A 27,170-nucleotide genomic window follows, 5' to 3' on the forward strand; every position below is an offset into this window, starting at 1 on the left:
GGAAATAGGGAAAGGGGAGTGTTATAGAAGCGTGTATTGTAATCCCCATCTCCTCCTTACTGTGGTCACTTCAACCTGTGCTCCACCCTCCATTCCCACACTCTGCATCCATTCACCTCTCCAGCTCTCAGCTACACATCTTCCACAAGGCCAGGTCATTGCTGTCGTTCCCAAGTAGCAATCCCTACCCTTCCCTCCCCAGGAGCACTGAATTTGAATTCAACATTCAAAGTTGTATAAAGCTTCTACTCTGCTCTCATCTCCTATGTGCCTAAAGCCTCTGTAAGCTTTTTTTGCTTTAGGAAGCAAGATATGACAACAAAACAAACAAACAAAAAAACCCACAAACAAGACAAATAATCATAATTAAAGTGAATACAATTGTGTATTCAACATAACAAACATACCTAAGCTGAGTGAATTCCCATGTAGGATATAAACATTAAGCTGGTTTCCTAAGAAGAAAGGAAAAAACACCCCACCAACAGCTTTTCCATTGTACTGTGCATGTGGCAACTGTTTCTGCCCCACCAGAAAATCCCTTTCAAACAAAATTTGACAAAGGGTGGTATGAATAGCTCCCTCATGTTTCCATTAAAACAGACAGCTGGGTAAGGAACAAAGAACCCGTTAATGGGCCCAAAGAACCCATTAATGGGCCCAAAGAACCCGTTAATGGGCCCAAAGAACCCGTTAATGGGCCCAAAGAACCCGTTAATGGGCCCCAAGAACCCGTTAATGGGCCCAACAGAGGTCAAGGCTGAAGCAAAAGTTCAACCTTTGAAGTAAGGAAGCCACAGATGCATGTTATTCTCATATATACTTCACAAACCAGACACCAGCAAGTCCCACCACAAGACGCATTGATATAGAAAATAAGATTGCTTAGTTCTCCTGCGTGCGATACTATCTTTCTATTTAAATTGCAACATGAAAACCATCTCCCATATATTAATTTTATTCTTGTTTTCTTCATAAACTATAATGAAACTGTTATTCCCCCTAACTGTTCACTTGAACTTATCTGTATTGCAAGGATTTGGTTTTATTATTATTAAACAGGTAGAAAACAGCCACTTAGGAAATGGCTTACTCGGTCTGTAAAAACGCATCCGTAAGACAGGCACAGACGTTATATACACATACTTTATAGCCTGAGCTGGAATATTCTTTTTCTTTCCAATTACCTATTCTGGAATTGCTTCAAGTAAAATATTTTTACAATAAGGTTTTATGTTTTAAAACTTACACATACAAAACCAGCTGTAAGTTATATTCAATAAAAGATAATTGCCTGCTACCCTAGAATGTTTAAAAAAAAATAAGAAATCGAAATCCTACAAGGATTAAGGCCTCTTCTGTCTGTCCTATAGATGCAATATCCAACAGCTTGGAAGTGTTCAATGTGTAATTCTGAACAGAATAGAGATAAATCCATAAGGCATTTCAGTCCCTGTTTTCCTTCAGGGTGGTGGTGGGTGGAAATAAACATTTCTAGGGCTATTTCTTCAAGGGTGATCATTTCTTTCCATTACTGTTTCGTTATTTCAGCAGCCGTCTTCTCTTTTTCAGAAGTGCATCTCGAAGAGCCAGCTAAGTATGAAACAAGAGTGCAATATTCAGGTAAGAAAAATATTAATTAAAGAGACAACAACATTATCACATTAACAACCCCCTTCAATTTCTTCAACCTCAGAGAAAACCACTAACAGCAGCTCTTCAGCTAAAACTGGGAGCAGTAACTGGCAAATGCTAATGACTACAGTGGCAGAAATGCTGTGGTTATTTAGCTAAACTCGATAGTACAATTAAAGAAAGAGCTGGGCTTCAAAAAAAAAATCTAAATGTTTCAGTATATCATTAGCAAGTCCTATATAATTAAAAAGATTAGAGTAACATAAACTGTTCTTCAACTGACTCCTATTCAATTAGAAGAGATGAAGAAAAAACTTCAGTCCAGCTTTGAGGTACGTAGGATTAAATGGCATTTTTTGAAAGAGTATTACAAAGCTTCTTTTCAAGGGGGGAAGGAAGGATGATGGAATTTTTACAAGTGCCATATCACTCTAAAGAGATTTTGTTGTGTATTTCAGGCATGTTTTAGTTGGTAAGGGGATCTAGTTCTGGACTATAGACAAGTCCATTTTTATTCTACCACCAAAGAGGGCAGCAGAACAGAGTATCCTCCAACTACAGTACTCGAACCCATTTTTAGCAGTTATTTCCAAATGATGGTCAACAGAACTGATGCTGTGGCCTAACTTTAGTGAAAAATGTATGAAAAAAATTCTTCTTTCACTTTTTAGCTGGTACATTTAAACTTGAAACATTAATCGGGAGTAAAGACTGAAACTGTTCAAGACAGCTTTTTCTAAAAAGTGAGCCAAGTATAGGTATCATTGTAAACAGCAGTTTCCTAGAAGTGCCTGGACTGTTTGTTTGCAACATTTTTTGTGTGTTTTGAGAGCTGGGTTGATGTGGTCAGCCTTATTTCGTGTGAGGCAGAATGATAGCAAGTAAAAAGACTACAGAGGATGTTAAGTCCAAGTCTTCCTATTTAACAGAAACACTTAAGACATGTTCTCTCTATTGAGTCTATAAACAGTTTCAGTCTTGCTGCTTTTAAGGCAACAAATCACAGACAAATATACATTATACTAATGATATGATCCTGGAAGCAACTCACAAAGGAGGGTTTGTAAAAGAAGCATGCGAGTGCACTCTAGCACAAGACAGAACCTAGCAAGAAAACACGAAAGTTTACACCACACAAAAACAAGACCCCTGCATAGTTGGATTATTCTAAAAGTTTTTCTTGGAACATGTTCAAAGGGGTTCAATTTTATAACACCCTGTAAAACCTTAGACTGGCCATCTGCCAGGTTAGATAAAAGGGTTTTAAGGCAGATTTTTGTTGTTAGCACAGACCTACCCTGCCAAGGTGAAATACAGCAGGGCAAACCAATATGCCTACACCAATGCTCTGGCAACAGCTGCCACGCACAGCTCAGTCATTATCCCCAGCTGAGGTGCATCACAGGAGCAGGGGGGCTCCCTGTCCACACTCCATTCTTGCCAGCTCATCTAACCCCAGTCACCTGCGGAGCCACATTGGCTCCCTACCCAATGCCTTCAGGAACTAAGTCATGCCCTGAATCTTCTGCCTTGCCTTTTAGATATCCCTTCAGCTACCCTTGGCACAGCCCCCTGCAGGAACACACAGTAACTGGACTGCCAAATACATGTTTGTAGCTTGTATACCCTTCCATGAGGGCTGTGGCCAAGCTTATAGCTGAGGAAGCGCAGAAGGCAGGGGCTTCACCGCTGAGAGCAGCATATTGTGAAACTACTGTCACAGGCTAAACTGAAGCAATTTTTTTTTTTCCTAAACAGTTTCAAATAGCTAATAAATAGCATTTATGTCTGTGCTTTAAGTACATTTGTGACAAGCTATTAGATGACCTCAAGGCCAGGACAGACAAGTCCATAATACGACAGTAACAGGAGAAAGGTCAAAGAAAAAATATGGGGAGTGAAGAAACACACTAAGAGCTTGTTGTGAAAAACAGCTCCTCCATATCAGGGAAACACTTCTTCTATCACAGGATTATAGGCAGAATCCTAATATGATGTTTAATTTATATAAAGGAAAACAAACCACATAATCATTGCCTTCCTAACCTACACATGACTTTGCAACAGGGCTTGGTCCTTGATGCATATTAAAGAGACCAACAAAAGCATTCTTCACCACCACGATCTCTGATATACCTCCTCTGGGGTAGGATTCAAGGGAAGCCACCTAGCCCACAGGCCTTTCCAGCTACTAAATCATCAAAGTGAACAGCAACAACTTAGGGCACAGGATAGACAGCACTTCACGTGCATTATATCTCTACTGCTCAGACTGCCCCATCTATTTTCAACACTAAATATTACCTGTTTTTCCCTGAAAGAACGCTTATTTTTTGTCCGGACACTATGGCTATATCTCATCATCATGAAGTTCTTGTGCTTTTTCTTTTCTTTGTTCGAAGAGCTGGCAAATGGGTTAATTCTTGTTTTCTTTTTCACAAATTCTTTTCTGTCTGTTTTTCCAGCCTAGAAGAGACAATGTAATATAACAATAGGGCGTCATTTTCCTTTCCCTACAGTTAACATCAGCTGCTGAAGGTGACAGGTTCTGTGGCAGTAACAATAAATCCAGGTTCAGGATGACTTTCTATGTATGCTACATGCATTCTTCCATGCTGGCTGTATTTCTTAAGTCACAGTGAAAACTGGGTGTGTCTATTATCATCGTCACCTGTGACCAGCAAGAGGCTGTTTATTTGTTACAGCCGAGATGCAACAGCAAAAAACTATACAAAACATTTCTCAAAACACAGATGGTAGCTGGGCACCCATCTTACAGATGCAACCCCACCACCTCCTCCTTGCGCAGGAGACAAAAACAACCCCAAACCCAAATCTAGAAAAACAGAGGATATGAAATAGCCCCATTCCTCACCATTGCAGTTGCCAGCCTGGTCTCCTTGTCTGATTTAGGCTTCTTATGCAGATGTTCAATATCTCTGAGTGAAAGCAACTCTCCCCTACACACACAAAAATCCAACAAAAGGCCATCATACACAAAACTTCATCTGGCAAGAAAAACAATATGCCCTCTTGACCTGTTGTCTCTCACCCATCTCTTAGGCCATTGTCTTCCTATAAACTTTCACACAAGCGCTTCTTGTTCTCTCTGTCAGGCTAATCCTCATGCTTGGGACAACCCTTACAAAAGTCTCTCAATACTGTTTTTCAAGTCCTGCTTTATCCACAAAGTTTAAGGAACTCTGGAGATATAACCATGCAACTACTGCTACAAAAAAAACCCACATGCCTATTGGTCTGAACAAGAAAAACAGTCTCAATTTCCGTCATCCCCTCTTGTCTTTTCTCCCAGGTATAAACAAATCCCCTGGGCCAGGATCCATTCTAGGCTGCGTGGCTGTTTGCCACCTGTCACCAGAGGACACTGAACAACAACAGAGCTCTGTGCCCTGCCGCCATTAAAAGCTGTATCAACAAATTATAGGGAAGAGAAAGCACGCATTAATAGTCCATATCCTACCTGCCCTCATCCTCCTCCTCATCTATTTCAATATTTTTCCTCTTTGCAGCTTTGCCAGGTGCAGAATTAAGTTCTTTGGAAAGCTGGGCAAGACGTATTTTGTGGAAGTCTTCTTGAGTTAGCAGCCTGCTTGTACTGACTGCTGCAGCTTTGGCTTTTCGTTCCTCTATGGGCATGCTTTTCACCTTCTCTGCCTTTTGAAGAAAGTACAAAAGAAGAATCATCTAGAGCTTTGCAAACCATTTCTATGCTGCAATCCGTGACCCTTGCCTCCCAAATACCAACGTAGGGGCGATATTGTTGGGAAAGGCTACAACCAGCTGTTAGGATTTTCATAGTCTTATATCTAACATGTAGTATGAGAATAAAGAAGCACATCTACTCCATATTTCGGAGTGAATAAAAGCACTCCTGTAAACACCATTTATTTTGAAGAAATTCCTTTGAAGGAATTTAGCACTGGGACAGAAATCCCCCATCTCTGCTCCTCACCCTAACAACACACATATTTCAGCACAAGTAGTACTTCAACCTCATTGATTCTGGTCAATTTACTTCTCAGCCCTGTATAGTTAATTTATGAGCAAACGCATGAAGGTACAGAGCAAGAGAATCTGGTCTGCTATTAACAAAACTGATTTGTATTTGGGGTAGAAGACACTTGGAACTCACTACTTCTTGCTGCTCCTCATCTGAGGAGTGATGCACATCAATCCATTCTCCATCTTCATTATCTTCTTCCTCGCTCAGACTAGCACTTTCCCATCCATCTGCTCAGGAGAAGAAAAGCACAGAGCTGTTAATACAGATTCAGCTTAAGTGCTTCAGTTTTAAATAATTTAAGATTGGATTACAAGCTCTCACTGCCTTTCATTACCTATCTAACTGCATTTATGCCGGGGACATGCTTACCAAACAGGCAAGCTGTAGGGTCTCAGCATCCCAGCCTTAGAACTACATAGACATTACAAAGACTTAAGATACTTCATACGTCTGATCGCTATTTGTAATGATTTTTAGAAGACATCCACAGTTGAACAGACCAGCAGCTCCCATGCTTTCCCACTGGCAAGTTCAACTACCAAATTCCATCTGGCTTGCAACTGATTCAGACCCATGCAAAAAACCTCAGCTTGGATTTTTTAGTATGCCCACATCACATGCACATTCAGTTACAGACACCAATTTTTGTAGTGATAACTGCATATGGCAGTGTGAGGTCTTGGAAAACACACGCACACCCCCCTCCAACAGACCGCTGAAAACAGCTGGTGTATTTTGTCATTACGGTGAGCTGCAGCTACCTTAATACATTTATTTATTATGAGCTTTCAACAAACCTGGAACAACAGTGACCTGAGCCTTTACAGAAAAGGCATTTATGTACACCTCATTCACTCCAAACCAAGCCAAGCACAGAAAATACCCAAAGCAGTTTGCAACAAGTCAGTGTCTCAGCCAGCTGTACCATAATGCTATGCTTTGCAAAGCTTAACTCTCATCTGAAGTTAGAGATCCTCAAAACAAAGTGCATTTGGAATAGTCTCTGAATACAGGTGGCAATCCTTATCACACTGTTCAGTAATGGTGTACCCCACTCCCTGCCATCTAAGCCAAGGAGGGAAGCAATGCAATGCAATTTATACCTAAGTTACTCTCTACCGTATATGCATTGCTGCTCTTCACTGTTGTTCAAACTGACTCATGTGCTAAAGTTATCAGCTTCAGAAGCCAAAGCAGATTGTTACACTAATCGCTGCATTCACATGCATAAGAAACATGACGCATCAGGCTGTACTGGAGGAATGAACACCTCCACTGCTATACCTCCAATGCCCTCAGGCTTGATTTGCCAAACTCTTCTGGCTTGATTTTCAAGTCCCTCCCCATCTTTTTTTTTTCGTGATTCAGGCAGGAGTTCCAGGTTGTGGGGAGCATTTACACAGGAAGTGAATTACAGAAGCCAAATACTATTTCAAAGTACTATTTCAGTGTTTTATAATACGCAACAAAAACTTTTCTCTAGTAATATCTGAACACTTCAAGTTTCATAGCCATACAATGTCTGTCCTTCTGCTTTTTCATCCCTCAGTGTCTATCATACAAAGCAACATACAGTAACAAACTTCACTAGATAAATTGCACTTACTCAGAGATAGTATCAGTGCTTCTTAATGGACAAATACAGACATGTGCAAGCCATGCAGCACGTGACAGCAGCAAATGAAACGTGCAAACAGCAAGCTTCACGTCCAAATAAAATCTTAGTGACAACGATGCTCAAAATACAAGTGGTAAAATAAAAAAAAAAAAGGCCAACCTTCCTCTTGGGTTCCTCCCTTTTCCTTTTGACTCTCGACATCCAATACTTCCGCTCCTGGAATATAATCTTTGGCATCCAGTTCTCCATATTCATGAATCCTGGCTTCCGACGAGGCCTCAGTAGGCTTACCCTGTAAGTTAACAAAATACACGTTAAGCAGGCTGCTATTTCAATGCCCACAAATCCATGAAAAAATTTTGGGGAGAGGAGAGTGTGGGTGGGAAAGATAGATAAATTCTGCCTGATAAAACAAGAAGAAATCTTGAATTACTAAAAAGTTGAACAAGCTCTAGGAATATAGTCAGGCTTCTGTAGCACGATCCTTCTGTCAATGAGTTTGATAAATTTGAACTAAGGAAATCTTGAAATCAGAGCGCACCACATCAAAAGGCAGCAAGGGAGCAGGCAGGGGAAGAACGCAGACATGATTCCACCTCATTCTCAAGAGGCTACAAGATCAGTTCTCATTATTTTTGAGCACATGAGCCTATGTTTATGGTGAATGCAGTGCACATTAAATCACACTTGCCCTGAATTTCTTCTGCAGCATCTCTGGATTCAGAGAACGGAAAAGGTGTATCAAAGTTCTTGCAGCCATCATCACATCTACCCAGAAAAATAAAAAGGAGAGTCAGGAATAAGTACAGAAAAGCATAATTCCGAGCAAAATGAAAGCCCACCCAGATAGTCAGTATTTACAGCCTGCTCATGCCTTTTTCTGAAGTTATAGCTCCCTCTGGTTTCTCCAATGCAGGATCCAGCTCTTCCTTAGGGCTAAATCTTTATTAGCAAGCAGTTTCCCTTTTTCAGTTTTGTCAATTAGTTCCCCTGCCCTAACTACCCTTGACGGTTTTGTCTCCTATGTATATACACTTCAAATACAGAGAAATGCAACACACATACTGAAAATGATACCTCTCAGCTCACATAAAAAACAATTAAGACATCACTATTGTGAAGGCTGTAACAATGGAGGACCAGATGATAGAGGAGAATAAACATTTAGAAGTCATATCCATGTAATACACTTACTTTTATTTTTATGACTCTTGTACTGAACGAGGTCTTGGAGCAGATCTTCAGTCATGGCTAATGGACATCTTGCAGTGATTTCTTTTATTGCATTGATTCTAAAAAATTGGAAGTGAATTATATTCTGAACACCACAGTTGAGAGGCACTCCCACTGGCCCAGTAATAGACTTAATTACCTGGAATTTGAAGAACCTTATACAACATTTAATGTAACAGAGGACAACATCACAAGGAGCTCTCCGTGCCATGGTTCTCCAAACCCCTCCAAAATCTTTGGCCCATATTCTACTCTCCAGCCATTATTTTGTCTGATCCTAGGCCTCAGGAGTCTGCAACTGAAGTCTGGGTCCAGGCAGACAGGAAAAGAAGTCAATCACCAGGCCAAGAAAAAAAAATTTAAAAAAAAAATCAAGAAACAGTTCTGGAGGCAACAATGAGCAGGCTAGGGACAGGATAACAGAAGTCCGCGGGCTCACACAAGTTCCCTTCTAAACCACCTTCATGCACACACTTAGTATGCTAAATACATGGATTAAAACCATGCCAAGAGGAAAAGGAATAGCTCACAAAATATTCACAGCGTGTCTACTACACACAATAGTCTGCCCCTGTTGAGTGTTTCAAGGACAGTTCACCTCTCTCCTACATTTACTGATTATTCTCTACTGCACTTACACCAGAGCTTTCACACATACCTCTCCTGACTAGTCAAAGAAAGTACATTACAGTCACTAAAAGCAACATTTAAATTTGTTGTCAGTAGTGAAACTTCATCCACAAAACATTTAAGTTAAGAGTCCTGAACTATGCTGCTAGATAAGGAAAGTTTATGCTGAGATACTGTCCTAACTTGTTTTTATTCAAGCAGGTTCTTAAAAGCATAGTATGAATGACAGGACTAAGCTGCAGGTGGTTTAAAAAAGAAAAATATTTGTCCACATTGAGAGAGTTTTGCAGTTTTTGTAAGATTCTTTACCCACCCCACAGTCATGACCTCCCCAGAATTCTTGTCAGTGACAAAGTTGTTGGCAATGGTCATTAACACTGACTGGATAATCTGAAAATAAGAAAAAAGGTTATATAAACTTAATGCATACTTAATAAAATGGTAAAAATGATTACACGTTATTAACAGACAACAGAGCCCTTTTCACAAAAAGATAGAGCTCAGGACTTGTCACTACAGCCTGCAAATATTTTCTAGACACAAATTCTCTTGCAGAAATGAAGGCATCAGACATAGTTGGGTTTTTTTTCATACCCTTTATACAAAACAATCCCTTGGAAGTTGCAGAAGTAGCCAAAATTACCATAAGCTTATAAAGACAAAGGGTTTGACCAGATTCCCTTTTCCCCCTCCCCATGAAAGCACTCCGTTGTATTTCCATGCTGGCCTGCTGTCTGTTTTTAACATCACCGGATATAGGTGGGTACTGACCTCAGGTGGTACCAGCTGATGTGAAGCCTGTGCAGCAAACAGAAGAATCTTTGTCACTTCTGGAAGAAAAGAAAAGTGGGAAGAAGATGCCAAAGTGTATTGCTGCAGCTTACTCTAGCCAATAAACGCATCCACCAAAACAGCTCAGTCTAAGTCTCAAAACCATTTCAGTCTGAGGTTATTTGGGACAACTATTTCTCCTCTCCCACCAAGCATTAGGAACTCACCTGGTCTCCACCCCAGCAGCAGTGCAGGCCCTTAATAGCCAGCTAAGACAAAAAGAAATGCTCTAGAACTAAAGTGAAACACCAGTAAAACAAAGCAGCAAAAGGCAGTCATGCTTTGCTCAACTAGTCAGGATTTGCAAATAACTAGGGGCTCAGGAGATTTGCTTATTCCATTGCTAGAGTTCCTCAAATGCTCAGCTAAGGAGCACTGAGCGCACACAGCTTCCATAAAAGTCCAAAGCGCTTTGCACTTCTGGAAGTCAGGGCCTTTTACTTCCTTCATACACACTCTCTGGACTACTCTTATTTCCTACTACCTGCTAAGCTACTGCTACTTACTCATTTACAGCACCACTTCAAAGAACTGACTGTACGTGTGACACGACAGACCAGCAGTGTTACCTACTAGTAGCTACTTACCTCTCTGATGGGGCTGTAGGAATCTCTGAACAAAGGGGTAGAAATTAAAAACAAAAAGCTGCAAGAAGGAAGTGGTAACAGATTAGCTTCTTGTCTTTTAACTTGAGATCACCTTCATACGCAGATACGCTGTAAAACCATCAACAATTCTATACAGCGTGCTCTCCAAATGCCTTGGATTTTACTGCACGACGCATTCTCCTGCTTTGAGTTTGATATATGTGGAGACGAGGAAATGATTTGTACAAAGGATATACAAGGCTCAATCCCAAACTCTGTGAAATCCAGAGTGGTTCTTGTCAGACTGCACAGAATTCAAATTAGGGCACTCTGCTGCATCATCCTACAATGTGCTGCTTCCCTTTGCCTTGGGGACACAATCTTACCTCCCAAAACAGAAATAGACTCCAGTAGTTTGGATCACACTTTGGCTGTACCTCAGAAAGTGCTGTCAATGAGCAATTGCTGGACTCCTTTGAAAAGCCTTTCTCCTTTGAAGAACCTCCCAGGAGCACGCAGGTCTTGAAAAAGACATGTTCTCCTCTATTTGTTAGATACAGCTCAGCTGTTGCAGACCAACAGTTTTCTCTAGCAGAGCTCCATTAATACCACACAAGTCTATGCCATTGTGCCATGCCACAAGGCCAACTGGCAACTACCTGACCATACATCTGCACTTTTCTATGTAGAGGAAAATTAAACCTCATCTTCCAGAGGCACAAGGCCAGAGCATGCCACCACCCAAACCAGTCTTGCTACCACCAGACCATTAGAAAATTATCAGAGTATGTACCTCATGTATTCCAACTAGCCTAGATATTAGGTCCATGAGCATCATCTTCACTTCAAATCGCTCCTTACAGTTCTCCAGCTGCTTCAGCAGTTTCTCTGCAAAGTCTAGAAGATGCAATAACAGATTTGTGGTAGACTTAAGAGCACAATGCAGAACTCAGCTGGGATTAGTTTAAAAAAGGCAGTTAGTTTGATTTGTTTGGTTTTTTTTTAAGCCCCAGTGCCCCTGCACAGAAGAAATTCAAGGTGGCCAGAGCACTTCTCTCAAGGGGTTATTTTTCTTCTTACAAGCCTAGAAGGTCTAAAGCTGTGCACAGGTTCAGCAGAGAGGAAAACGCGCAGAAGTTCCACAACATCATAAGCACAGGGTCAGTATTTAAAGCTAGATTTTAGATACATTTTGGGATCATCTGAAAAACAAAAACCCCAGAGGTTCACTAGATCAGACTAAGACCAAGTCATGTGATATTAGACAAACATCAGACATCAGACTAGTAACAGAAATACATTTTTGAAGGGGGGGTAAGCAGAAGAAGCGATAGTAGATAAACTAATCCCCATTCACCAAATTATGGCCCGTGCACATACAAGAAAGAGGTAGAGAGCCACATCCTGATCTGTAGCAACCTGAAGCAGATGATGTAATATTGCTCCTTCCTTGTGTTACCATCTACATATGTTCCACTACAGCAAGCACAACAGGACTGATCTCACTTTTCTGAAGTGCTAACAAACTCTAGGATAAAGCACACTGCAAGTATCACATTGTCACATTTGTATCTACTCGTCACTTTCATTCTCCTCGCAGAGTTGCATCTAAGCTTCAGTGTCTGGGATTAACACATAACTTGAAAAAAGACAAAATACAATGCATGCTTACCTTGGGGATCATGAATCAAGTGAATAGCAGAAAAGTTGAACACCTCTGGTTTGCTCTTTTTCTTCTGCTTCTGCATGGCAAAGAGAGTAAGAAAGACTTTTTCTTTCCATTGAAAAGCTGCAAGTGCTTCAGTTTCAGGCTGCTGTTAAAAGCTGCTATTTGCCATTCTTCTCTTCAAAAAGAGGCGCTTCAATTTTAACAAGTAAACTATCACTCTTTTCAGCTGCGTAGGGTTTTCTGCCACCTGACTTAAGAGGCAACAGGAGCTGCATTAAAAAGTTACTTATCAAGACACCACATACTTTAAAGCAGGGGACCGCACAAAGGGTACCCAGAGCAGAACTAATGCACAACTTAGACTAAGTCTGTTTCAGAACAGCTCACTTCCAGGCACACATGGCATATGCCTGGCCAACGGACACTAGAACACTTGAGGACCTTTACCTAGAAGAGATGACAAAACGTAGCTAAGTCAACATGGGCAACAACATTTCTGCACTTGAAGGATTAAGCTAAAATGGTGGCAAGTCTGACGCCACCCTCCTCACCTTGAGGACCTTCATTGCTTTTTCCAGTTTCTTCTTGCGCTTGGTGGTTTTCTTGTTAGTTGCATACCTCATCATCAGATCTCTGGCTGTGGGAACATCGTCCTTGAGAAAGAATGCAAGGAAAACAAGACTCAGGTGACATCAAGCTTCAAATGGGAATCAGAGAAATAGAAAGTATCAATGTTTTTCAGGATCATGCACTATATTTGAAAACTGTCCCTCTTCCTAAATTTCATCATACAAAAATACTAGCATTTAAAATACTGATTCCATAGAAGTAGCCACATACCTACATGCAATGGAGATCACAAACACTTAACAGCATATCAACACAGTAGTTTTTACAGCTGGTTAATTAGAGAGTATTGTTCAGTCAGACAAATATTGGTATCCTGTACTAGGAAGTTCTAGACTGAAATCCTGCTAGGTTATCAGCCTTCCCAAATTAACTGAGTTACGTTCATTTGTACACAAAGGGGAAGTGAAGCACAAAAGGGAAAACTGAAGACAAAACGGACAGCTAAAAAATTAAACCAGCTTCCAATACACCAGGTGAAATCCTCTTCCCACAACTCTACAATACACATCTAGCAATTCACGTCTTCTCGAACCAGACTGACCAGCCCCTGCTTAGGTCTTCAAAGTGAATTGCATCCTTCACAAGGAGAAGAGGAAAGCAAAGGAGCTCTTAGCATTAGTCTTTAGACAGACAGCAAAGGCATCCTGCTATCAGTTGGGGCCAGCTGTCAAACACTAAACTTTTTTGTGAAGCACAGAAACATCTAGAGGAAAAAAGATGGAAAACTAAGTAACACAGAAGCGGACAGATGGCGGAGCCAGGGTCACTAGGATGACAGACCTATTAAGAGTTTGAAGAATGGAGAGGAAAAGACTTATTCACAACACCCACCTCAGATTCTGAGTCACTGTCTTGTTTCTCATCTTCATCTCTCCCAAGAAAGAACTTCAAACTAGCAACTAATACCTGAAAAGCCAAGAAAGTTTATGTAAGAGAGGACAAACTGACAAGAATATTTACAACAGCCATATATCCACATCTTAGGTCATGTGAAGACTCTCCCAATTTTTTAATAGGCATGGATATGAACAGAAAGCAAAACAAATCACAGACTAAAAGCCACAGGTGTTTTACAGACACAGTCAATATTTGCTGCCCATCCTCAACAGTCAGAGGCACACAAAGAATCAAAGAGCAGCTGGGCTTCCACAATGCCTGCAGCAAGTTTAAAGATGCAAATTCTCTTTCCATTATTCTGCAAAGCAATTTCAATTTAATTGCTCCATGCCAACATTATCAGGAACTCCAGCACAACCAATACCCGAGACAGTGCTCAGAACTCCAAACTTCTATTAGTTTATACAGGTTTGTTGGTGGGGGTTTTTTGTTAGTTTTGGTTGGTTGGTTTTTTATTGGATGGAACACCTTTTGGACCTTCATAATGTAAGAACTTACCTCAAACCACAATACAAGTCCTTAAAACCTCCAGCACTGCAGAACTGACACAGATGACAAAAGCCCTAAGATTCACTCAAGCCCCAGGCAGGATAGCAGCTCTCTTCACATTTAACAAATGAGAGCTTTACGGTGCTGGTTACGAGGAGGTGATAACTGTGACAGTCTCTTCTGAGCAGCAGTGGGAAGTATACGTACCCTCCCCACACCAGCCTGCACTTGTTAAAAGACAAGCTTCCAATTCTGCTGCTCTGTACGTAAGAACCAAATGCCGCCTCCTCCCACAACACAAGTGGCATTTTGAAAATAAAACAAGCAGAAGACAAATCGTCAGTGAAGCCTGTTAGCAACTACAGTACCGAAATAAAAAGTTGCATCCACAGGAAAAATCCGGTTTCATCAAGGGCTTTCTGTTCTCACCTTTGTCACTTTGGAAAAGCAGGCAGTTGTGATGACATTTACTGTTTTGGCATCATTCCTGGAACAAAGCAAAACATTAAGTTTGGCAATTTCAAGTCATCCTCAGAAAATTAAGTCTCATGAAATGTGACTCCTAATAATCAGGAAGATTCATTAGAGTCAAGTCTCTCAACACTTCAAGTAGTTTTGCAAACAAAGAAGTTAAGCTTCTGTCATTTTCTTTTATTCTTCTAACATAGCAGTAGCTTTATCTAAATAAACAGACACACTTGCATTCCATCTAGTTCATGCTGTGACTGAAGGGACAGAAAAAAGAATCTCCAGTAAAATAACTGAAGACAGATTACCAGTTTTTCCACTGATAAAAAGAAAATAACCCCGCTGCCAGGATTAAAAAAATAAAAATTAAAAAAAAAAAAATCAGTGCAGAATTCTAACTTATTAGGAAATCAACTGGATAGTTGAGATAAACTATGCTCTAAAAATAAAGACTTCTAAGAAATAACGCTGCAGGAAATAATTTTATTTTATACCAAGTCTCACGTACTTAAAAACCTACTTAGTAAAACTGCAGAAGTCTTTACCTTTCAGCAACACAATTTTTCAGCACTCCCTGTTTTCTCTCCCTCGTAATAATCTAATCTATTCTGGAGATACATAAGCAGCAAACACTCTGCTCACCAGCGGTATCATGTTTTGCATTTGTATCTCTCTACACAGTTAATTTCTGTGCAAGAATCAAGTAGAGCAAAGGAGTTACAAACCGAACCGCTTAAAAGTCTTTAACATGTTTTTACAGTCAGGCAGCAAGCAGTAGTGAACAGACTACCGTCTTCTCATGCAGTCTAGTGCTGGGAAACATCTGCTCTGGCATTTTGTAACACAACAGAAGAATTTGGCAACATGTTAGGTACAAGACAGCAAGTGACAGTACTCGGTGCGCTTCTATTCCTTTCAAGACTTATCTAGGCAACAATTTTTCAGGCTATCTACTAAAAGTAGGAGCTATATTATAGCTTCACAAAAAAAGCCAAAATTCAAAGCACCCATTAGATCAGTCTTCTAGAATTAACTTAGAGTTTAAAAAACAAGAAAAAAATACCAAACCCAAAATTCCTCTTTCCACTGTACACGACAAGCTGTATGCCAACATTAGCAACTTTTATGTGCAAAAGCTCAAAAAAGCCAGCTGCACACCACTTCTGTTTTGAATGCAATACATACGATTTACATACTGGTTTCAACTAAAATGTCAAAGATTCAACCTAAATAACTCCTAAAATTCATGCAAGACAGTATTTCCTCCCAGCTAAATTACATACCACAACATACAGCCCCACTGGAACACAAAGAAGATAAATATATTTAAGTCACAGCCCTGCAGCATTACATTTTGCACCACATGCCATGAGTGATGTCAGGACGGCTGCCCCACGATAAAGGGGGAATCAGTACGAGCCTGCCAGACCTACCAAATATTCCTTCTGTAAAGTTCAATCATCACGTCCAGAGATATCTTGGCAGCAGTGGGATTGCTGTCTCTCAACATAGTGTACATGAAGTTCTGCAGTGTCTAAGAACGAAGTTTGGAAACATCTTTTATTAGAAGTCTTTTGCAATATCAAGAGGGTAAATTGAAGTATATCTAGAAGCTAAAATACTTACTGTGTTTACTTTATTGTTTTTGTGTTTAGCATTGACATTCTTGATGTCGGACACGATGTGAGTATACAAAGTCTGTAAACAGAGAGGTAATAGGGAGTAACCTAAGCAAGTCATGCGGAGAACAATGCAGATACGTTACTATTACCCCAAAGTCTCTAAGTACTAAAATGAGACCAAATTGATCACCACTGAGAAAGCTATTTTCTCCTTTACGTTACAGTTGGAAAAACAACAAGAAGTTATCCTGTAAAGTCTCATGTATGCTTTATTCTTATGTATTTTTATGAAAAGCATACTTAATTTACAGAACAGTAAGGCAGGAAAATGAACAGCACGAAGTATTGCTTAAAAACAAACAAACAAACAAACAAAAAACTCCTGCTTCTTTCAGGCATGTTCTGATGGCCAGTTCAGTAATCCTGGTGGCAGAAAGCAAGTATTTTCACTTTTATGGCAGAAAACCCCAGACACGGCTTTAACTAGCAGCTGGTTTGGTTTTAGGTATTTTACTCAGAAGTTCTCACAAAGAATTCAGTAAGGCCTGCTCTCACAGCAACGTGTTTGTGGTTTTTACCTGCAGACACATCCAATCTGCTCAGTTCCAAACGCGGGACAGGCCTACAGCCTGCAACAGCATGGTAAAGCTGATTACAAGCAGCAAGCTTCATTACTAACCAAACACACAGATCGAGTCTTGCCTCTGGCACTGTCAATTGCTGAAAAAGCAGAGCTATTTTAAACTCTCTTATTTTTGTCACCCAAGAAAGGAGAACACCTGCCTGCCAGCGCTGCATTACTTCTGGCAACTTGGTCAAAACCCACTGGAAATCAAGACCTGTTTTTGTAAGCACCGCTTACTTTTCGTAGAAGCTTATCATGACACCGCAGCAGTTGAAAGAAGAGCTCCAGCAAACTCGTTGGATTTATTAGATTCTTGTTTCTTAACAAGATCAAAGCCTTACAGAACGTCTGTAAGAGAAAAACAGGGAATCGGAACCAAAATTTCAACACACTCTCCAGTCTCCATCTTTATTAGAAAACTGAAAAGCAAACCATAAGCTCTGATCTCGCACGTAGAGAACACCATCCGCCCCAACCGCGCTTCAGCGCGGGCCTTACCATGCGCAGGTCGGCATCCAGGACGGTATGGTGGTAGGAGAGCAGCTCCTTCAGCTGCTGGGGAAAGCTGGCCATGTGTTCTGGGTAGCAGTGCGCGACCTGGGTAGAGACAGACCCAGCTGAACTCGCTGGCGGAAACCCGGGGTCACCTCACGACCCTGGGAAAGAACCCTTTTTTAAAAAGTTGTACCAAACGCCCAACAGAAACACCTCGCACGCCTGGAAACGGACAAAACCGCTGCACGAACCTTGGCCAATGCGCCAGACCCGCCACGGCCATCGCGCTCCGGGCAAAGCCTCTGCGGCTGCCGCAGCGAGCCAGCCCCGAAATTATTTTTCAGAAGGACAGCGGCTTACCTGCGCCAGGAACATCACCAGTTCGGCCAGCTCCTTACTGGGTTTGTCCGGCTGGAAGGTGAAAATCTCCACATGGGACTGGTAGTGGTGGTACTGCTGGAGAAACTGAGCACAACAACACACGCGGGGTGAGCGCGGCGGCGGGGGGCTGCCGCGCAACACCTGCCCCCCCCCCGGCCCGGACCCGCACAGCCCATCTCCGCTGTCCGAAGGGCCCCCCCCGGCTCCGTACCTCTTCGGTGTAGGAAGTGGGGTCCCGCTTGATGAGGTTCTGGAGCTGGGGCAGGTTGCTGGGCAGCTTGTTTCCCTGGCGGCCCGACATGGCGACCCCGCGTCGGAGCCGGACCCGGCGAACCGCCGCCTCTCCTGCCCGGAACACGTGAGCTACCAGCTGGGCGCCGCCATCTTGGCCCGACCGGCGCCGCCAAGGGACAAACTTCTGCGAGAGGCACGTCCTCCCCGCGGCGCTCCCTGGGGTCTGCCGGCAGCGGCTCACCCGCCGGCTCTCCTCCCGCCATCCCGAGGGGAAAACGGCCAGAGAAGCAGCTCCTTGCCGGCATCTCTTCCTCCTTCCCGGCAAAGGCTCTGGGCAACCCCGTCAAAGTTAAACACAACAGGAGTCAAATTTGGTGAACGTAGCCTCCTCCTCTGCAGTTTTCCGATTGATTTCCCCCCCCTCGCTCGCGTCATGTCACTCCAGCACAGTGACCCTGCGCTCGCCCTAGCTGGATCGCGTATCCTAGTTCAGCAGGAAAAAGTCATCTTTTAAACACTAAGTGCTGCCAGCGGTGCAGCAACACTGCTGAGGAACTGGATCTGGTCCTTAACAGTTACATTGCTCGTGACAGGTGCCACAAATACACATTGATTCAAAGAAACTAACACAATAGTTTGATTAATTATTCAGTAGGTATTCTTTATTGGCAGCGCTGGATGCACGGGGTGGGGGGGGTGTCGTTCCACCTATTGTGCATACCGTCGGGTCTAATTGTGCAGGTTAAGTACAGGTTATACATACATATTCACTAGATTCCTGAGAAATGTTATACATATTCAATAGTTTTCCGGGAAACTATTAGCATATGCAAATGTTCTTTGCGCAGGCACATTGAAGGTCTCTGGTGGTCTTCAGGAGTCCTCTGGTGGTCTTCCATAGTCTTCCTCACTTGTCTGCTATTTGACCCTCCTCAGGTGATTCTGCGGAGTGTGGTCCTTTACATATTTTGATACATCAGTGGTTGTTAGTGCTAAGCTAAATTAACTACAAGGACAGGAACAAAGGCAGGAGTTGTTATCTTTTCCGGCCCTATCTATTCAAGCAAGGCCTCTACTTGTGCCTTCTTAACAAGATCATAAATTCATCAAACATTTAATTAAGTTTCATGATCACTCATGGTTCCTTCTTGCTCATCATTCCCAAGTACCAGTCTCAGACAGGCTTAATCCTTGACAAACACCAGTCCTTGGTATGTAAAGTTACAGAGACAATCATTAAGCAATAAGCAATTCGTTCTCTATATCACAACACAGACAAGCTGCCAAGACCTAAGCATGCAAAGCAAAGAACACCGTCAGCACCGGTTCCCCACTCCAGCACTTTAAAACAACACAATGTTTTGACTCGCACAGCCGTGAGCAGCATGCACAAGGACAGTGAAGCCTGGTCTATACACTGCACCCCGTGCTATCCCCAGGGCAATGGATATGTCCGCAGCCAGGGTAGGTTTGCCCTCATACTCTAATTTCCAGGTGGAACACCCAGGGCTCTTGCAGCCTGGAGTAGATCTTCAGGACATAAAGACGAAACAAACTCTTCAAGTGAGCCCAAGACTAATAAGAAAAGAACTTAAAAAAAAAAAAAAAAAACACAAAACCCAAAACATTACCTATTTATGAAGAAAGCATTCAGCAGGGCTTGTACCTGCCTAGAATTGGTGTTCAAAAGCATTTTCTCTATGCTGTTCACTTCACTGTTGCACTAAAATGATCAAACCAAAGAAAATAAGTCCTACGCTAGGTATTGGCAGGTCGTATTCAGCATATCAATGATTGGATATGGAGCCTTGGGGCTCCAACTCTGTAACAAGTTCCCTGACTAGAATAACTAATGACAAAACATGAAGTCCTGTTAAAGCTTTATCAGTTCTAACCCAGCTAAATCCCAGTAGCTTTCAAAGCCCAGCCTTTAAGTTGTTTTTTGTTTGTTTGTTTTTTTCTAAACCAAATACCATGTTCAACACTTCTTATGTAATATATGCAGTTGCAAAGGTAATGTCTATACTCGCATCATCTCAATAAGTTCACAGGCAGCACTGTTGAGAAACAGGCCAATTTTTTATAAAACTTTTTATAAAAGCTAGACAAAAGTTGGAACCTTTCTAGATGCAGAGACACTCTGCTCCCTGGGAATACAAGTTGCCTAGAAAAAAGAAACCCCAGAGACCTTATCTTGTTCCAAAAAACCATGGGTAGTTCCAACATAGACCTTGCTCCATATTCCTGACTGATGAGGCAGGTGCCCTGCCTTTTCACCAGGCGCCTAGATGCATGCAGGAAATAACATGACAAATACAGTGCTTCTTTTAAACGTAAGTTAGACTTTAAACTTATAGGTCCTTTGTCAGACAAACTAGTTTTTAAAAAAAATACCTCACCCTACCATCACCTCTGCATTCCTGTGTCTTCCTACAAAAACAATTACTTCTATTTACAGTCACAGGCTGGCCAAGCAATCAAGTTATATATGGGGGAAGAAGTGGGGTGAAGAAGTAGTAACCAATAAATGGGGGTGAGGAAGGAAGCACCTCATTAACCTGATTTCTTGCCCTAGGAATAGTTACAAAAAACCACAGCTTTAGACCTAAGAGTGAAGTGTTAATTCTTCATTTATGTGTCTTCAACCAAACTTCACAGTTCTATGAAGCATCATAAGTAAATACAAATCAGCCTTGATCAGTGCTACAAATACATTACATTCTCTTACCTTGAATTACAGTGAAAATCACAAGCATGGAGCAGAAAACAAGAACAAATATTTTATTTATGATGGTCAGAATAAAAAGTTTTCTGTAGTATTCTAGAATACCTCCCAGAGTCAGGAAAAAAAACTATGGAGATCTTTCCCAGCATATATTTATAGTCCAAGCTTTTTTCCCTACTCCATACTTACTCCTCTGGGGTAATGTACTACCAAACAAAGTAGGGACTACACAGCCTGAGGAGAGATCCTAGTAGACACCTGACCTCATGGATTCCCTTTTCAATGAAGCCACTCACTTGTCAAAACAAACAATCAAAAAAAGCCCCACACCAGTTTCACTTCCCATACTGCTTAGGAAGGGACCAGTTTACATTGCCAGAGAAAGAGAAGCAAAAAGAAACAAAACTGTTCAGTCAGCTCTTCTCCTGTAGGTTTGAGTACTTGCTTTCATTTGGTGTTGAAATATACTGAAGACTGAGAATCAAAGTATGCTTGAGTACTAAGCATGTAAACGCATGGTCCATGCTAGCTGCTAACAATTCACCTTTGGTTTAAAACCCCAAGACAGGGTCACACTCATGCATAGGAGGAATAGTGCCTTTGCAGATCAGAGTGCTTTGTGTGTGGTGAGATGAGCCATACTTCGGCAGCAGGCTGCTGGGGGAAGAGATTCACCCAGCCATTGGGAAGAGTCACTAACTCTTCACTTGAAGGAATGGCCTATTAAAACTGATAGAACATTGCTGTGAACACAGAAAGTGTTGCTAGCTCTCTAACAAAGCTGGCTTTTAAAGGCTTTTCTAGGGATACACTTAATCCACTTCACTGACAGTGGGCTAAATAAAACTGAAAATGGGTCACATGCGTGCCAGGCATATGAATAAAACGATGCCTGACACTAGTATTACTATTCCTACTCAGCAGTGCTAAGTTACTCTCGATCCTGGTAAAACTTAACAGACTTATAATGGAAATTATGTTATTGATACAAAATACTTTGCATCAAGCTCCAATAAGCTACTTAGGTACACAGCTGTTCCAAGGCAATGAACAGTTGTACTGACCATATCTCTGCCACAGGGCAAGCAACAGAGGTGCTAACCTTTCCACAGGAGAAAGCAACTGTTCTCTTACATGAACCCCCTTAACAGGAAAAACCTGGACAGAGGCTGCTAACAGATCAGTGCTGCAAAGACTCCACAACACAGGGATTTAGCTTGTTTCATAAAAGCACCATGAAACTTGCATGCTGATCTTCCTTCCCATCAGGAGGGGTTAGATCTCATTCACCCCGGTGTGGTAAACGATGAGGCCATTGACAAACCTGGTTGTACAGACAGCCTAAAACAATAGGCAAGGTATATCAAATCTTTTCCTTGAGGATGTAACATCCTCGCTTTCCCCATCTTAAGGCTAAACATGCACAGCAGGAGCTGACAGTAGACACTTCTGGTAGTTACAGGGGAAGGGTTTGGCAGAAGTATGCAGCAATGCACAAGAGATCAGGATGCTTTTCTACATGCAGCATATTCCCTGGGAAAAGATGGGAGGATTTGGTCAAGGTGCTAACACCTGGGGCCAGCTCTGATGGACCAGATGCAAGTCAAGTCAGACCCAGTTTGAATAGAGCAAGGACGAGTATTCTTCTGTATGAACAGTGCTCAACCACTGTTAGGGTCAGGACAACTGATGAGGGGTACACACCCTGATTAATTTAATCAAACACAAAGCAATAGGAGAAAGAGCTAGAAATTCATCTGTGTTACCACATAAGGCTTAATCCCCCCAACCTTGCCTTTTCCTGTTCATCTGCCAGACCCATAACACATGGGCAATGACACTCAGCCACCCTTACTCTAATGAAGAGAGCACTTGAATACCAATAGCTCACACTTGCACTCTCACTCCATCCCCAGCAGTTCACCATCTAATTGACAGCTGTAGGTTATTTTCCTCAGGCCCTTATGCTGCAGGGTAAGGGAGGACAGATTCTGGCTTGAGTAGGGCATAAGGACACTGTGTACAACTCCTCAGCAGTGATACTCCCCCCCCCCTCCTGTTTTCAGCAAGATGATTTCAAAATATGTGTCAAATGGTGAGTGTATGGAAATGGTCAGCATTAAATGTGAAACCTCAACAAGGACAAAAAGATTTCACATTCATCATCTTTTCTTAGTTTACCTTTAAAACAAGTCAATAGAAAGCTTAGCTCTTCAACTGTATATCTTATTATATTTCCTTTAGGTAACTGCTTATTTACACCATAAAACAAAGATTTTAATAATTACTTCATATAGTATGCTTATAAACCATTACTATGTAACTTCTATCCAATAATTAGTCTTATATACAGCCAGATATTGAGTATCAAAATAAAATTAAGGATTAAACATGGCATTATTAAGGGTCCAAAATTACAAATATTACTTCTCATTTCAAGTGAGCCAAGACTTCCCTCACTAAAAGGCTTTTCATCATGATGGTAAGAGTATCACAGCCAGCTGTAACCACCTAAGTACATATTTTCTAACAGGTTGCCAGTGTCCACCTGAAGCTACTGCTTCAGGTTAGTTCTGGCTTTTCCAAAACCCTTAAAACAGCTAGGTTTCTGTGTAGGAAGCACATCCAAGCACAATGCCTGCCAAGACATGCTCCAGCTGTTAGGCACCACTGATGTTGCAGGTACCAGGAATGTCCTAGCACTGAAAATAAAGTACAGCCTCAGCATTTGGGCAGAAAGCTGTGCAGAGCTGATGGGGAAATACATGCTCACTTGCTGCTGGCAGGGTCTCTGTAGACCTGCAATGGTACTCTAACATCTCTTCTGGTCACCCACTCACAAAGTCCTAGTGCAAAAAATATACATAGCAGACATTTAATCCTTTCTTTTCAGCGCCCATTCCCAGGGGAATTAACAAATTTTCACTTACAACAAGTACAGACACTCCCTAGAGCATAGCCTAAGCCTGAAGGGCTGCATGCTACCACTGGTAGCAGTCAAGAGGAGTTTAACTATCGAATTGCCAGAAAACCCTCCGTGAATATCTTCCTTTTCATGAATGCCTACTGCTACCACATGCAGAGGTCCCTGTCTGGCAAAATACAGGATCTGAGGATTAAGAAGCTTAATCTTCTACAGGATAAGGGAAAAATAGTCTGTTTTCTGCCACCTGCTCTTCTTCCCAAACACTTTGATGGAGCCGATTTTAAAAGGGACAGTCTAAGCCAGGACAGTAGGCTATGCTGTACCTCAATTATGCCAATTAGAGCATGAAGAGTACATGATCCCCTAAATGCTTACACAGCTGTCAAGACAGTGGTGTTCACCTCAGTTTGAGCCTGAGATGACTGCAAAGATAAAAGCAGAACCAGTATATAGGCTGTTAACTCACTAGGACAAAAGCAAGCATTCTACTATTCAAAAGCATACTTGACTATTTCATATAATTATATTACCATTTATTCATTAGGTTTTTCATTAGCATCTTGCCACAACACTTAGCTTCTGCTTTTAGGCATCTCTGCTGCGTTGAAGACTTCGGTATAGTCCTGAAGTCACACAAAATAAATTGCTTGTTCCTGCACTTGCATTGGGAAACCCTCATCTCAGAACCATTAACTCATATCTCATCATAGAACAATGTTTTGTAAAAATAAAGTAGAAATACACAGCTGTTATTTAAACTAACAATCAAAAAACAGGTAAACTTAAGACTAAACTGCCCTAACACTGGAATAGGTCACTGACTTAAAATATAACACTTAAGATAAAATTGAAGAGTAGTTGTGTTGTTAGAAGCAGCCATGCAAAAAGCCATCTTTACTCATATTATCTTAAAACATTAACAGGATAAGCAATGAATTTTTTTCTAATATTTCTGTAGAAACAATATTATAGTTTTTGCTTCTACAAAAGTGATAGCTCCTGCATAGGACTAGAAAAACTAAAACAAAAAACCTGTGATTTTTTGAGTTGAAAACCTATAAGTAGACTTACCACATCTGAAGGTAGCTTGCCTGAGAAGTTCTTATTTATATTTCAACTGCTTTTTATATTAAGAAACACTAAAACAATTAATATGTACTAGAAATATTTAAAGTATTTTCTTTTACAGTATTTACAATTAAATAACCTCAATATTGCTTTTTTAGAATTTTTATTAACTAAACACAAAAGTTAAATTGTTATAACATTTAATATTTCAATTCTTTTCAGTTTTTTCCTAATAACATAAAGCATTAAAAACCCTTTCCATATACTTAACTTTCAGTCAGCATAAAATAAAGCATAAATTTAAGAAATCTATTTATATTCAAAAAAACCTAAAAAGTCTCCTACTATTTTTTTCATTTTTTCAAACTAAAAAAAAGCACTTATTCATCAAAGTGCCCCGTGTGAGCATTTATATCCTAAGCCTGTTCCCTCCTGCACACTCATTGGTCTAATTTCCATGAGCTAATCAAGCCAGGAATGCTTAAATTCACATGGGAAGGACCTACCTTCTTTTGTTTGTGGGTGGGGTTATTTTCTTAGTGAGACTTATTTTTTTTAATAAGGAAAAAAAGGCAAGTTTTATTTTTGGGGCTTTTTTTTGGAAGGAAGTTACAGAGGGTATCACACATTTGTTGTGAGTAGGATTAATTAATGTATTAAGGATTTCTACAGAAATAACTCTTTAGTAGTAGTATTGAAGGAAAAAATAATTTTTTATTTTGAGCTAGTTTTTGAACTGGTTAAGCTTTAATTTTTTTTCTGAGGATTATGAGGTCAAATGTTCTGTGTTTTATATTTAATACAAGGTAAAGTACTGTTTTTTAAAAAATATTTCTCCTTTTTTATATCAAGTTCAAAAACATGAGGGTAGCTGTTGTTGGGATCACAGAAAATAAACTTGGGCTTCCTTTTCTTTTTTTTTTAAATTGTTTTTAAGTATAGAAAAAATATGTAAAAAGCTTCTTGTAAAAAATTTTTCTATGATAACTTTTTAAAGTTTTCCCTTTTGTGCCTAGTTGATGCATGGGTTAACTATGTCCTAAAAAAAAAAAAAAAATCCAAAAATGCTTCAATTTCAAGCAGTGTTTTTTCTTCTTATGGTAAATCAGAAAATTGGATTCTATTAAAAACTAAAGAAAAGAAAGAAAGATGTTATCTAGGTCACTAGTAAGGCATTAAGATGTTTCTCTTCAAATTACTTTTTTCTAATTTTTTTAATGAATTAAGCAGTATTTGTGGTTGCAGTGTTCATGGATGGAGTAAAATTTCATGTGATTATAGGTTGGGAATTTGGAGATGAGCAGCTGTGGGTTCCTGCTTTGCCCCGACCTAGATTTCCCTCTATCTTACCTAGTTACCTAGGTCAGTGGTTATTTATGTAATGAATGCTTGTTCTGGTGCTTTTGTGTTAAATGAGCTTTTAAGCTGAATGGTTCCTCTTGCAAGGAGCAGAGCCTGCAAGCCCTTAGATGGATTTGGCAAAACCACTCCTGTACCGGACTGCAATAATGGAAAAGAAGAAAAATACAGCTTACCTTGCTGCAGTCAGCCCCTGTCTGTTTCTGTGCCATCAAGAGCTGTAGAGTATTCAGAATGTCTGGGAGGTTTTACTTAAAATTCCTATAGTGTATTTGATGGCTAACATCTCACTTAAATTCTATGTGATTTCTTGGCCTTCAGTTGTTGCACAGAATTTGTCTTCCTGGACTTAACTCTTGCATTTCTGTAATTGAGAAGAGGGTCAGTGCTCTTCTCCTTTTAGGAAAAAAAGTAAGTCTCAAAGCCCAACACAAATATTTCTTTCTGGATTATGTTACAGACTCACAAATAATTTGCACACTGAGACATAGTAACTGTGTCATCTTATTCAACAAAGTAGGGTGATGTTAGAATAAGCCTTGAAAAATGCTCTGTCATTTGCAGCTGTAGTGGGAGAATAACAATCCTAGTTGATTCTGCTGGTGTGAAGCAATCTGTGTGGCACTAGAGGATTTTCAGTCTTAGCTTTACATGTGGTGGCATTCCTTTGCTGGCAGCACAAATGTATCACTGTGTTGAACCATCTGAAGGCAGGAAGTTTTTTGCAAATCCATTTTTAAAGGTCAAAACCAGCATATCCTGAGTAGTAGTAGTACCCAACTAGCAGAGACTTGTTTGAAATGACAAACTTTTTCCCTAAAGGTTGCTTAAATACCCCAAAAGTGTTGTTTTCAAATGAATACCCTTTAATGTCTTATGAGGATTACAGAGTAGAAGTGGAAAACAACTCCAACTTTACCTTCTCAGACTATACTTCATAGCTGAGTTTTAAGTCTTTGATTTACAAAAACATTGACCAAAACTAGCTGATGGCAGTATAGTGCTGAAGTGACAGTTTTCTAAG

General features: G+C 40.8%; 2 protein-coding genes across 3 annotated transcripts in view; one reads left to right on the forward strand and one right to left on the reverse strand.

Annotated features, from left to right (window-relative positions):
* Positions 1-899: 899 nt before the first annotated feature.
* On the reverse strand, positions 900-18,258 carry SDAD1 (SDA1 domain containing 1). Of its 2 annotated transcripts, none has more exons than XM_030021737.1 (22): positions 18,046-18,258; positions 17,814-17,918; positions 17,457-17,555; positions 17,196-17,306; positions 16,338-16,409; positions 16,145-16,245; positions 14,673-14,730; positions 13,689-13,763; positions 12,779-12,880; positions 12,231-12,300; positions 11,352-11,455; positions 10,559-10,616; positions 9,912-9,970; positions 9,454-9,530; positions 8,472-8,569; positions 7,969-8,045; positions 7,437-7,569; positions 5,789-5,886; positions 5,117-5,310; positions 4,511-4,595; positions 3,940-4,101; positions 900-1,593 (listed from the first exon to the last, which is right to left on the reverse strand). In XM_030021737.1, exons 1-22 carry the CDS (start codon positions 18,133-18,135, stop codon positions 1,543-1,545), a joined length of 2,079 nt encoding a protein of 692 aa, XP_029877597.1. In that variant the 5' UTR covers positions 18,136-18,258; the 3' UTR covers positions 900-1,542. The 2 variants fall into 2 exon arrangements, with proteins under 2 accessions (XP_029877597.1, XP_029877606.1); XM_030021746.1 differs by having other exon boundaries at positions 17,814-17,961; positions 17,998-18,060.
* LOC115344471 (protein FAM47E-like) overlaps positions 1,590-27,170 on the forward strand; it is a 48,652-nt gene continuing 23,071 nt past the window's right edge. The window contains exon 1 of the mRNA XM_030021872.1: positions 1,590-1,623. The gene's annotated coding sequence lies outside the window, so the exon portion shown is untranslated. The remainder of the gene's footprint in view (positions 1,624-27,170) is intronic.

Source organism: Aquila chrysaetos, chromosome 1 (genome assembly GCF_900496995.4).
Source record: "Aquila chrysaetos chrysaetos chromosome 1, bAquChr1.4, whole genome shotgun sequence".
NCBI lineage: Eukaryota > Metazoa > Chordata > Aves > Accipitriformes > Accipitridae > Aquila > Aquila chrysaetos.